At 40.2% G+C, this 14,179-nt stretch overlaps 1 protein-coding gene across 2 annotated transcripts in view; it reads right to left on the reverse strand.

Annotated features, from left to right (window-relative positions):
* Positions 1-3,119: 3,119 nt before the first annotated feature.
* The window catches only part of HPSE (heparanase), a 41,228-nt gene continuing 30,168 nt past the window's right edge, over positions 3,120-14,179 (reverse strand). The window contains exons 10-12 of one of the 2 annotated variants that reach the window (XM_037530020.2): positions 12,897-12,988; positions 11,454-11,600; positions 3,120-3,305 (exon numbers count right to left, since the gene is read on the reverse strand). In XM_037530020.2, coding sequence (XP_037385917.1) covers positions 3,146-3,305; positions 11,454-11,600; positions 12,897-12,988 — 399 coding nt within the window. In that variant the 3' untranslated portion in view covers positions 3,120-3,145. Of the gene's footprint in view, positions 3,306-11,453; positions 11,601-12,896; positions 13,016-14,179 lie in introns of both variants that reach the window. The other variant, XM_037530019.1, reaches the window with a different exon arrangement.

A 14,179-nucleotide genomic window follows, 5' to 3' on the forward strand; every position in this document is an offset into this window, starting at 1 on the left:
ATCGCGGAAAACGAAATAATGATTTGCAGCAAGTTGATACCTTTGTAAAGCCAAAAAGGCCCCAAGCGGTCAAATTCAAGAATGTAAATTAAAGTCATGTACCACTATGGGGCCTTTTTTACACAAGTGAAAACCTTAACTGAGGGCCGTTCAAAGGAGCTCATATAATGGAGAGGCAGCGAGCATGTGGGACGCTGAGACTCAGGCCAGAGTATCTTAATCACAGTCAACTGGGATAGCGCTGTGTGCCAGGCACTGTTATAGACACTTGACATGCATTACCTCATTTAACTACTTAGTGACCATGGGCAAGTCTATAATCTAATACTAGATCATAGTATTCTGGGAGAACTGGATAATTCTTTGAATTCCTTTTTTTATTTTATTTATTTATTTAAATATGTATATTTTTTAAAAGATTTATTTATTTATTTATGCAAGCACTGGGTACAGTCAGAAGCGCGGGAGGGTGAGAGAATTCACCAGAGCCAGAGTGGGGAACAGAACAGGGAGACCAATGAAATACACTGCTGAGGGGAGCAGCGCGCGCGCAGCAGGAGAGGTCTGCGCGCGCGCGATGTGGGACCCTCGCTGGCGGCAGGGGATCGAACCAGCGCTGCAGAGGCTGTGGGCAGCTTCGCAGCCCAGTGCTCACCGCTGCGCCACCAGGGGAGGCCCATATTTTGCTTTTCTAAGGCGCACAATACACAAGCTGTCTACATATCTATATCATTTTATAAAAGACCATTAATAGCATATACAGTTGTGATTAGTTACTCATGCTACTACCGTTTTAGTTTTAAACACACTTTTTATTTACTTAAATTAAAAAAAATTGATTGAGGTAACATTGATTTACATCGTTGTTTGTATTTTGGAAGTATAGTGTCTCCCCCAGTTTTAAATACTCTTGCTTTGATATTGTATTGCATTATCATATAAAACAGATGGGTATTTGTTAAGTTTTATTGGTAATCAAAATTCTGATCAGAAGGACATCATAAAATTCAGAGTAAATGTTCAGACTATTGTAGAAACAAAGATATATGAATAAAACTGTTTGAATTATAGGGGAGGTATTGAAACTAATGTGTGTGAGTCTATGTCCATATCACCCTGAAAGTGCCTATCTCCTCTGATCTTGAAAGCTAAGAGGGTCAGGCCTGGTTATTACTGGGATGGGAAACTGATGTGTGAGCTGAGTTTTTAGGAATAAGAAAGTTTGCTAGAGAGGAGAGTTAGCAGAATAGTTCAGGGGGAGAAGAGATAGCACAGCACCAAAGGCATAGGAACACATGTAAAAGAGACTGTATGCTCTCATTTCTCAATGTGTGGGCTGGAGAATAGAAGTCACTGAGAGAGTGACGAGAGTTGGGACTGAATAGGTACCTGCCAGGTTAGGGAGGACCTCATGTGCCTATAAGAAATTGGAAATCATTTAAGAATTTTAAGTTAAGCCAGGGAGAACCACTAGAGATTACTATCACAATGCAAGTGAGAATTTAGATCTTGAATTTATTAAGTGGTAGAGGGGGTAGGGGAAAAAAAAGTAAACAAGACCAGACTAAAATCATGATTGAATATACCTGATGAAGTAAGAAATCGTATTTGTACAGGATGATCTCTTTTCTTCAAGGTCAATTCTTTCAGTGTGTATGTGAGGGCTGGGGTGGGAGGGCTGAATGGACAAATAAAGTAGGAGGTATAAACAAAGGAGCAAAGGAAAACAGGGCTTCCAAATGTAGGAATATGTCGGCTTTGCTTTATTAAAAGAAAAAATGTGCAATATTGAGGCTACAAAAATTACTTTATTTCAAATGTGAAAAATATAAAAAACCACTTACATATAAAATTTTAGGGTAGTAAAGCATTTCCAGCTTTAGTTCCTTATAGATGTACTTATTTGAGACAATATTCATAGCAGGCATAAATATAAAGATATTCTATTTCTAAAAGTTAAGATCAAGGAAAAAACAATGCATTCTGGCATTGATGAAAAGCAGTGATCAGTGCCATAGACTTCCCCAAACCCTCTCCATTCTAAAAGATTACTAGGAGACAATTCTAGGACTCTTGGTGATATTGCTAGTGATTGAGGAAGTGGTCATGTGATCCATCCCGGAACCTAAGAGGAGAACCTCTGAGAAAGGTTCTTCAAGCCTTCAAGGAGATACAGAACAAGTTGCTCATTTTCTTTCTCTGGATGCCATCAGGTCTGAATGGGTCCACGGACTAGCTCCCTCAATTATTCCAATAGCTTGAGAGTGAAGCCAAAATGTACAGTGGAAGCACAGAGAGAAGGAGAGAACCTGGTTCCATGGTGACCTTGTGTGCCATGGAGTCTACCCTTCTTTAATTTGTTCTTATATGGGATTATAAATGTCCTTATTGCTTAAGACATTTGAATCAGGGGTTTCTATTACTTGTGGTGAACTAAACTACCCAACTAAAACTTAAACTAAAGATAGAATAAAAGTAAACATTAATAGATAGTTATACCATGTTGAATTAAAATTTCTCCTCTTGTTAAATCAATTTCATTTAAAGTTTACATGATTTCATTCCTTTGAATTGCCATTAATCGTTTAACACTATCACATCTAACCAATGTCATCACATGGTATTGCTGACAAAGACAAACAACAGAGAAAAGAACAGCAGCTAAATTGAGCTGTCTAAGAAGATTGTCTCTCTTTTATTTAGAGGTGGTGGCTGTCAAGTTTTTCTAATGAGAGCCCATTGGTACAGCTCATGGAAGAAAAAAAGTCTAACAGTCTCTTTAATAATTGTTTAAAAAGACCGACTTAGCATATTTTAAAACTAATAATATATCCTTCACATACTCGCCTCCTGGCTGCATTGGGATCATTGGTGTGCCTTTTTAGTAATCTTAAATAAAAATCGTATACTCAAAGTACTAAGCATAGTGTTGGGCACAAGATATTATTAGCTATTATTACTAGCAGTGATCTACTTGGAGAGAACAAAATATATGCCAAATCTAGCACCGAGTATCCTAGTGTCACCAAAACACCACCTAGATGATTTGTAAGGTATCTGTTTGCTTTTCTATAGCTTGACCTTTGCCTTACTCTTTAGTATCCTTGAAAAGATTAATCTCAGGGCTACTGTATGCCTTTCATTTTCAGATACACGCAGCAACTTTGGCATTTCTTATCACAAAAAACCCATAGGAGAAAGCTGGCAAGCCCAGTGAACTCCCAGGATGGAGAGGTTTTTCTGTCAAAGCTGGCAGGGTTTGATCATCCACCATCTTCAGAGTTTGACCATTGAGTTGGACAGTTCTGCCAGGGGAGAAGACACATCCAAGTTAGCCAAGTGGTTTGTGTGTCATTCCTATTCTACAAAGCTCATGAGATTTTTTTCTGGTCAATTTTTTGTTTATTTGTGGGCAACCTATACTATATAACTTGTATTTCAATACTCTGATCAGTTAGGTATTTTACCTAGATGATTTTTAAGCTACAGTGGTACAGTTTAATAATTGTGACCGAGACCATATGACCTGCAAATCCTGAAGTATTTACTAAATATTATCTTACAGAACATGGAACACTCATGGTGGACATATAAAAAGGATTAACATGACATAACTTCTGTTTTGCTGCTATTTTTTGATGGTAAAATACTTAAAAACATTTTTATAGAAAGCAAATATATAAGAAATAAAATGTAAATTTCACAAATTTAATATAAAAAGTGGTAATCAATGAATTTTCCCACTTGTAGCTATGCCCATAACCCTCCAGCGGTATGCATTCATTTTTTAAAAAATATTTTGGAAGAATATATGTTGCTGTGCTGAAATAAAAATGATTTATTTGTTTAAACCACAGATTCCAAAAAAATGTTTTCTTTGCATTTAACTATTGGAATTCAAATTCAAAATGTTATTCCATTGTATCGCTATTACCTTTTTCTCTAATGCTTTTTATATTATGAAAAAAAGTTTGCATTTCATTATTGAAAATTTAGAGGATGAATGTCAGAAGCATGTCAGTCTTATATGGAATAACTCTAATACACATAGTACTCTTATAATAGTGCATTGCATATAGTAAGCACTGTAAATGTATCTATCATCATCATTAATATTCAGATAAATATAACAAAGGTAACCTGATAACTCATCATAACCATTTAAACATTTATATGTATATTCCCTTATCTTTTTTCTTTGTAGGTATATATGCACATATGTTTACCTAAACAAAAGTGAACATACTATAGTCTCTTAAAACCTGATTCTTTTTCCCTTAACACATTCCAACCTTTGCTCATGCCATTAAATATTCATCCATTACATCACTTTAAAGGTTGCACAGGATTCTGTTGTGTGAGCACATTAGTTCATGTACTTAATTGTCTAATGTTAGACATTTAGTTGTTTCCAGCTTAGCATTATTATAAAGTTATCAGCTTTAAAGGTTTCCACACTCTGTCCTCATTATCATTCAGCAGTGTAGAGGCAGGACAGGTACAGCGCAGGTTTTCTATGACTGCAGCAGATGGGGTAAAGGAGAAGTCCTGGAGCCCTCGGTGGCTTTTGAAGCCTTTTATTGGGTTTACCAGGTACATGGTTTACCAGGGGACCGGGAGGCTGGCAGGCCACCCAGCCCCTGCGAGTCTTCACTCTTTTTCGGCCCTCCAATGTTCTCTCATGGCCTTTGCTTCTCTGCTCCTTTCGCTCTCTTCTGGTGTTCTCTTTCATTCTGCTGGCATCTCCATGACGCCGCCTTTATAAGCCCAGTCTCTCAGCCCAGGTGTACCCATTACGCATGCCCACACCCTATTCCAGGTGCCCGCCGTCAGGCTTGCATTCAGGACCACAGGGTTCTATAATCAATCCTAAAGGTGGGAAGACAGAAAAGCCTGATACTTACCCTACAAGCAGAAAAACTGGTTTCCATCTAGTCTTGGTTAAGGTGTAGCTCTGGGCTCTGTACTCTAAGTCCTACAATAAGATGCCCATAATTGCACTGGAAGCTAGCAAGCCTACTGTAGTGTAGGTAAAAGGTATCAGGCTTTTCTGCCCTCCCACCATCAGGATAGATGAGGGATTCTTGCGGTCCTGAATGCATGCCTGATGGCGGGCACGTGAAGTGGGTACACCTGCGCTAAGACTTTGTTTTTTTTTTAAGGGCGGCGTCACGGGGAAGCAGCAGCAGAAGCTGAGAAAGAAGGCGAAGAGAAGCAAAGAAGCAGAAGCAGAGAACGCCAGAGAGCCCAGAGAGAGTGCGGATTTGCTGGGGGCTGGGAGGACTGCCAGCCTCCCGGCCCCCCAGAACCCCTGCCTGCCATATGCCTGGTGAACCCCAATAAAAGACCTGCAAAAGCCACTGAGGACTCTGACTCCTCCTTTACCCGGTCTACATGGGATCAGAAAACCTGCACTGTGTCCAGTCCTGCCCTCTACAATTGGCGTTAAGTCGGTAAGAAGATCCATGCAGGGCCTCCCCGGTGGCGCATCGCTGCTTCCCTCAGCAGTGTACTTCGGTCCTTCTGCCTGCTCTGCTCCCCGCTCTGGCTCTGGTGAATTCTCTCACCCTCCCGTGCTTCTGACTGTACCCAGTGCATGTATAAACAAAACAAACAAATAAAGAAAGAAAGAAAACATGCCTCTATTAAAAAAAAAAAAGAAGATCCATGCAGACGGGTATTGGAGCCCTCCAAAGACCTGGAGGGACTAAGGAGTAACAGTGTTTGCCTGTGACGATGCTGGAGGCGTCATGGTGACCCAGGAGATGGACAAAGTCCAGAATCTACAGGACAAGACCACACCTGGAGGAGGAGACGCCCGAGAGGACCAGCCAATGACACCTGAAAGGGCCAGCCAAAGACCCCTGAGGCAGCAAGAATCATCGGCAAAGAGGACCATGATTCGGAGCTCACCAGTGCTGATTCATGGAGAGGCCAAAAGACTCGGACTGATGGACTGACAATTGAACTTGGACTGACAATCCCGCCAGAAGGCAGAGGATCTTGCAGGTTGATATGTTTTGGGACCCTGGGGGTGGAACAGTTTTGTTTGTAAACCCCAGGAGATGGGAATCTGGTGTGGCCAGTGGGCCTTGATGGCCAAAAGCAGCCTGTGCATGCCCAGCAGCCAGGTGGAGGAGAAAAGCCAACTGAGAAGGCAAAAGCTGGTGCTGATGCTAAGTTGAGAAGCCCTGAGTGGCTGTTAAGCAGCCTGAGTATGCTGAAGATCTGTGAGTCTCGTAAAATCACATGTGGGTGATGCCCTGCTCGTTGTCGAGTGAGGGTGAGGAGCTGAGGAACCCGTCCTTGGGGGACGGGTGGGGAACGTGGCTTGGGGTGGAGCCCAAGCCAAATGTAGAGTTTGGATCCCCGACCCATGTGCTTGTGCAGTGGGTTGGCCTGAGTGCAGGGGTCTGCGAGTCGCATTGGTGGCTATGGAAAACGAGTGTTGGAGCGACTGCAGACAGAAACCCTGAGGGTTGGCGATTTCCCCCAACAGTATAGAATCACCAATCCCAGAGCGAGTGCATCCTGGAGGTGGATGCTTTGTGTGGCTTGTAGCCAAGACTACAGCCAGAGAAGACCAGGAAGCCTGATGGCTCCTGGCATGTTACAGTAGATGCTGTGAGTGATTCCCCTCCCTCGTATGGGCAGTGCCTTCGGCAGCAGATTTGGTGGCTCATCTGCTGGTACCAATAACTGTCTTTTGCACTAGGTTGGGGCCCTGCCTGGACTTATTTGTGTTCTGTTGTGATGTATTTCATTTACTTTTGTGGGCCATGGCTGCAGTGTTCATATTGCCAAGAGACATGTTTATGATTTGTATATAGAGACTGATAAAGACTATATGGCAGAAAACCCTGATGGGGTGGACTGTAGGGTAAGGAAAAATATCAGGCTTTTCTGCCCTCCCGCCATCAGGATAGATGAGGGAACCCTGTGATCCTGAATGCATGCCTGATGGCGGGCACCTGAAGTGGGTACACCTGCGCTAAGACTGATTTTTTTTAAGGGCGGCGTCACGGGGATGCCAGCAGCAGCAGTAGAAGCCGAAGAGAAGCAAAGAAGCAGAAGCTGAGAAAGAAGCCGAAGAGAAGCAAAGAAGCAGAAGCAGAGAACTCCAGAGAGCCCAGAGAGAGTGCCAATTTGCTGGGGGCTGGGAGGACTGCCAGCCTCCCGGCCCCCCAGAACCCCTGCCTGCCATATGCCTGGTGAACCCCAATAAAAGACCTGCAAAATCCACTGAGGACTCTGACTTCTCCTTTACCCGGTCTGCTGGATCAGAAAACCTGCACTGTGGTCATTTCCTGCCCTTACATGGGTAAATCCAATAAAAGCCTGCAAAAAGCCACTGAGTGCTTCAGGACTCTGACTCCTTCTTTACCTGGTCTGCTGGATCATAGAAAACCTGCTCCGTGTCCATTCCTGCCCTTATACCTACACTTCAGTCAAACTCAGGCCACAGGCAGTGGGTGTGTATTAGCATCTTTACCACATTAGTTCTTACATGAGGTGAAGGAGGAAATGCCACAACCATCATCAGGAAGCCACAAACAAAAATAGGTCTTGAAAACTTCTCAAAATGACAGTAGTAAGTGCTGTTCTGCATGAGATAGAGGGTGCTTTTCAAAGCTACTGTAGGGTAAATGATTGTCAGACTTTTCTGCCCTCCCGCCATTAGGATTAATGATGGATCCCTCTGGTCCTGAATGCATGCCTGATGGCGGGCCCCTGGAGTGGGGTGTGGGCATACGTAGGTGGGCACACCTGGGCTGAAAGACTGGGCTCATAAGGGTGGCATCACGGGACACCAGCAGAACGGAACTACCAGAAGGAGAACAATCAAGAGAGCAGAATGGAATCAGCAGAGAGAAAGAGTAGCAGAAGAGAGCGAGACCAGGAGAGAACACCAGAGAGCCCAGAAAGAGTGAAGATTCTCCGGAGGCTAGGAGGCCTACCAGCCTCCTGGCCCCCCGGCACCCCTGCCTGCCGTGCACCTGGTAAAATGGCAATAAAAGCCTGAAAAAGCCACTGGGGGCTCCTAGGACTCTCCTTTACCCGTCTGCTCAGATCATAGGAATCCTTCTCTGTCCTCCTGCCACTACAGGTACACAAACAAGTTTTTAGGGAGACTACAAAGTTTAAAGGTAAAGATCATTGTAACTTGATTCTGTTGCTGCGGATTACAATGGTGAAACATGGCTTCAGCAACAAGATGCTAATAATATCAGGATATATTATTTAACCAGCTATAAACATGGCTAAAGGAGCTCTTAAATACTGAGCCTAGTTTAAAGCATGCTGATTATTTCCACATCAGGCTGGGAAGTGAGGGTAATCTTTTATTTGAGGGTAGAAACCTGATGACAAAGAAACAGATGCCATGCTTGTCAAGTTTCAGATGAAGTAAATTGCAAGGAATTAGCAAGCAACAAATTTGACAGAATTGGGATGCTTGGAAAAACTGACTGGAGATACATATGAGTTACTGATTTTATATTAAGAATATATTCACTCATATATTTATTACATATTTACTATGCAAGACCTTCTATAGGCTCTATGTATGTTTATGTTGTTCAAGTAGAAAATAATTTTTAAAGGTGATCATTCTGATCAATAATATGCCCAAGTGTGGACTTGTCAAACTCACTGAGGGTACTTTTTGTAACATTTTAACAAAAATATAAGTAATATATACTCATCAAAAAGAATTTAGGATAATAGAACATTATCCATATTTTGCAAATTTTCCAATTATAAAGCATAAGATGTGTGGCCAGAATGCAACAGTCTGATAAATATGGCAAAGAGAAGAATCACTGAGGAAACTGGGTATAGTTAGCCTGGAGAGAAGACAATTCAATCATTCCCTCAGATATTTGAGATTTATTCTGGAGAAAACAAAGTATTCCACATTGCTCAAAAATTAGGGTTAGCAAACTTAAATGCCTCAAGGACCAGAAAAGTTATATACGAAAGTACATTAGGACAGGCATAAGGGGAACTTTTAGGGATAAAGAGAATGAAAAGCTAAATGGCCTGTATAAAGTAAACAATCCTAAATCAACTCCATTTAATTGAGTAAACAAGGCCAGAGTTGCCAGGGTATCCATCTTTTTTTTTAAATTGAGGTAACATTGGTTTACAACATAGTATGTGATTCAGAAGCATAGGATAACCCCTACCTAGAAATCCAGGTATTAGGAGGCATCAATCTCTTAACGCTCACAACTAATTAAATATAAAAATTAACAAGAGTGGATGCCAACCTCCCCTCCCAGAAAAGACAAAAAATTTCCAAACCCACAAGTCAGTCCACTATCATAGGTGAAGTTTATAACCCTTGCTTTAGAAACTAAAACTAAGAGCAGCAAATGAAGGGTGCAGAGAAGCCCACTTTACCCTGGCCAGGCACCAAAACAGCCGTCCTGAGAACTGGCAGAGCAAACAGAGCTGAATGGCTTTTGATGGTTGGTTGAAGTAAAGTAGACCCTTCCAAGTCTATTAAGCAATTAGTTCAGAAAAACTCTTTTCTTATCAGCCTCAGACACAAATATGCTAGAAATACCCATTTCAAAACCAGACAGAACCCAAATAGAGAAAATCATGCCACTCAAATATGCATTTACTTATAACAGAAGGAAAAAATGTTTGAACTAGAGGAAGTAAACCATGGTATCTTATAAAGCACACAACTCATTAAAGAGGTCTATAAAACTATGGAAAGATATTTAGGGAAACCTGTAGATTGCCCCTCCCTTTTTCCATTAGAAGTTGTATGATTAGGGCTTCCCTGGTGGTGCAAGAGGTTAAGCACCACACTATGAAGCAATCCGAAGCCTCTGCAGCACAAGTTCGATCCCCAGCCCACCAGGGAGCAACCCACATGGCGAAGCAGACCTCTCCTGTCCCACTGCTTCCCTCAGCAGTGTATTTCTGTCAGTCTGCCTGTCCTATTGCCCACTCTGTCTCTGATGAGTCCTCTCACCCCTGCATCTATGGCCTGTGCCCCAGCTATTGTATGCATAAATAAATAAATCTTAAAAAAAAAAAGTTGTATGATTATAGTAAAACGCATAGGAAAGAATAATAAAGGAATTGTACTCAGTGTTAAAAATGCTTGTCTAGGGTCTCCCTGGTGGCACAGGGGTTAAGTCCTGCACTATCAAGCTATCCCAGCCACCGAGGCCTGAGTTCAATTCCCAGCTAGGGTGCAGCAGATCTCTTCTGTCTCTTCTGCTGCTCCCCTCAGCATTGTATTTCAGTAGATCGTCCTGTTCTGCTCCCCACTCTGTCTCAGGTGAATCCTCCCACCCCACATCTGTGGCCTATACTCCAGTTCTTGGATACTTAAATAAATAAAAAATAAATCTTAAAAAAAAATGCTTGTCTATAGGAGATAAGACTTTGGAAAAAGCACACTGATTGTTCTTTTTCAGGTTCTGATACTATGTGTCACTGAAAATATCACTCATTATGTAGTTCAAAGATAGAAAGAAATGGTGAGAGTTTTGTAAACTCAGTTTTTTTTATGCTCCAGTGTGAGAATGGCCATGACAACAAAAGACTGTCTTTCAACATGCATTGGCAGGAATCTCATAATGTTTGTGTGTGGAACTCTTCACTCAGTCATTCTTTGGTATAAGGTTGAAGGTGGGCTTTTATGAGATATACTCAATGACTGCTTTATATATTATTTTATTTCCAATAGGTGTTTTTTTAAAACCAAAATGTGTTAAGACCAACTTAAAATAGCACAGCTGGGGCCTCCCTGGTGGTGCAAGGGGTTAAGAGTCAGCACTATGAAGCTGTCAGCAGGGAGGTGACCCATATGGCGCAGCAGACCTCTCCTGTCTTGCCCGCTGCTCCCCCAGTGTATTTCAGTCGATCTGCCTGTTCTGTTCCCCACTCTGTCTCTGGGACTGCACCCCAGCTCTTGTATGCATAAATAAATAAATAAACAAGTAACACAGCTAAAAGGTATATTTCTGGCCATTCTTGCTTTTACTTTAACCAATAAGAAAAAAACCTATCTTAATGATGTAAGAAAATCATACCCAGCTCACATAGTGTGATTTTTTACCCGAAACCCCATGCCCTTTATAGCAATTATATATAGGTATGTTTTGCTTTAGTGAGTGTGGTACCAAAAATTGTGTCTTTTTAGAGCAAATAATCTAAATGCATTGAATGAGCCTTGATATATCAAGTTGTTTTGAAATAAATATAAACTATTCCCTAAGATAATTGCTAATCTATATTCACAAACTTCTGCCTTGGACTCTGTGTGAGTTATATCTGTATTGAAAAGTATCTATAAATTTTCTGAATATTAAGAATTGTTATAACTTGAAATAGTTAACTTTTTTGGGGTCCTCTACCAAGGTTTTATTCTGATAAATGTGAATAAATTTGGTGAAAGTTTGAAATAAACAAGGAAAATTACTCACTCAGAAAGTAATCCATCAGGTCCTGAAGGTTTTACAAGATATTTGTCTACTTGTTTGCCAAAGAAACGATATGGCAATTGCAAGCGCTTGGTGGTATTGTGGAGATTTAAGGCATACAGAGTTAAGTCTCCTTCTTTATACCTTGGGCTAAAAATAAACAGATTAACTCAGTACAATTTTTATCTAGTTGAAGCAATCAAAAACTCAATTATAAATATGATGAATGGATGCTAAGTTTTAGTATCTATAATGATGGCAGGCCCTCTTTGTATCCTTCCTTCTACAGTATTAGACCACTGATTCAATCTTATTTTGAAAACCTGATTACAGATAATGCTCTTCAAACTTCATTTTCTGGCTAGAGCACCCTGAGATCTTTTCTCCTTTGCCAGGCTGAGTTGCTAGGAAGTCAGTCAGCACCCCATTGTTGAAACAAAGGAAAGTTAAATGGTAAAAAGTGGATTTTGTGTTCGTGTGAATCACACACCACTTAAACAGGACCTTTTTCCAGCCATAGAAAATACTGAAATAAACAAGAAAAGTAAATCTATTGACACATTTCAGAATTTATTCATCGAAACTATGTCCCTATGGGATGGGTGACTTTTGAAGTCAGAATTAGTATTTTAGATTGCAACTAAGAAAAGGGAAAAAATTTGAGATCTAGGAAATTTTTTTTGCTATCTAAGGGCCACAATACTGAGCTACAACAATCTCCATGGCCACAAGGGACCAACTATAGTGATGGCTCATGGGTGCTGTGGCGGTGGGAGAACTATGGGGACAAATGCTATCCAAAATTGAACAATGTAAATAAATAAATAAATTTAATAAAAAAGGTCTTAAGTGCAAATATTAAATTTAAGATATTTCTGGTATTTTGAAACTTTGCCACAAAAAAATTAAAAATAAATAAAAAAAAAAATCTCCATGGCCTTTCAATTCTAGAAACTGGGTTGAAACCTTTGAAAACAAAAGTATTGTTGCTCTCCTTCTTTTCATTCATCTTCTTCCTTATTAAATTTATCAGACATGATACAGGGTGATAAGTATATTCATGTGATTATTCATTTATATGAATTTATATTCATACTTATATTCACTCACAGTCATTCAATGAATTAATCATTCACATGAAAACAGTTAATGTTCCAATATTTTTACTATTCTTTATCTAAATTCAAGATATACTTCCATTTATGGATTATGACAATTTTAATTCTATACAGTCTTTGCTGGAATACAAATACCTACATTTAAGCTTGCCATTTTTTTTTTTGGTTAGATCCTGTCACCATATTACTATGAATATGAAAAAAAATAAAGAGCAATGAGCACCCTTAGAACTGAATAGACAGAGGACAGCAGGGTGTTAGAATAGAAAGTTATATGGTTACTGATTAAAACATATTGATTGTAAAGAGCGTGCTGTGACATACTTACTGGTTGATATTTGTGCAATGAAGATAAACTCGAAGTTTGCTTCTGTCTGGACCTTTCACTTTTGCCATTAATACAGTGGTGCCCACCAGTTTCTTGAAGAGAAAAGATAACCAATAATCCTAGTTGTGGTGGTTAGGGAAAGGGGAGATAAAATAGATCTTTACTTATTACTTTATTCAACAAAAACAGGGTGAAGCAAATAGTAATCTGACAAAAGAGTGTGATTGTTATTATAGAGGTATTCAAATACGATTCATATTTTGGTTTGTTTTATCACCATGAGTCTGAAAGCAATATCTTGTTTCCTGCTTTTTAACCACTGGAAGACTGTTCCCACAATTCAGAGGGCCATGCCTGAATGAGATGAATCTCAGGAAGCATTTCATTGCTCAAAGACAGTTTAAATATTTTTGGTAATCCCCCAACCAACAATTGAAAGCAAAGCTGAAAGCAGAACTTTACACACAGATATATCAACAGACAGACACATACACACAGGAGAATATTAAAAATAAAACATCTGTTAAGAGACAAAAATAATTTCCTTGAGGCCCTCCCTGGTGGCACAGGTGGTTGAGTGAAGTGCTGTGAAGCTGTCTGCAGCCTCTGCAGTGCCGATTGGATCCTGGTCTGCCTCGGAGCAACCCACATGGTGAAGCAGACTTCTCCTGTCTTGCCCGCTGCTCCCCTCAGCAGTGTATTTCGTCAGTCTGCCTGTTCTGTTCCCCAATTTGTCTCTGGTTAATCCTTTTACCCTCCTGAGCATCTGGCCTGTACCCCAGCTCTTATATAAATAAAATAAATCTTTAAAAAATAAAATAAAAAAAAAATTTCCTTGAAAACCTTATAGCATCTCCTCCCCACACACAAAGTAAAGATTAGGCAATGATCAATAATATACATCAAGGTCCAAAAAAAAAAAGAGGGAGACAACCAGACATTATGTCTGTCTTGATGGAAGCACAAATTACCTACAAAGAATTCTTGCAAAACAAAATTTTAAAAATCTTAATTAAAAAAACTCAATAAACGCAAGTCTTAGGTTCTAACAGTTGATAGGAAATAAAGGGAATGAGGAACATAGTAAATAATGCCACAGAAATAAATTTATTAAAAACCAGGATGTGGAAAATACTATAGAACAAATCACCTGATTTCTTTAATCAATTCCAAGGGCCAAAAAATGGGAGGAGAACTTTAGGATGGATGGATTTAGAGATATCAAAAAAAGCAATGCATGGACCTTGCTTGGATTCTGATAAGTCAATTATTAAAACCATTTG

This window comes from Talpa occidentalis, unplaced genomic scaffold (assembly GCF_014898055.3).
Source record: "Talpa occidentalis isolate TD23 unplaced genomic scaffold, MPIMG_talOcc4v2.1 talOcc4.6, whole genome shotgun sequence".
In the NCBI taxonomy this organism is placed as follows: domain Eukaryota; kingdom Metazoa; phylum Chordata; class Mammalia; order Eulipotyphla; family Talpidae; genus Talpa; species Talpa occidentalis.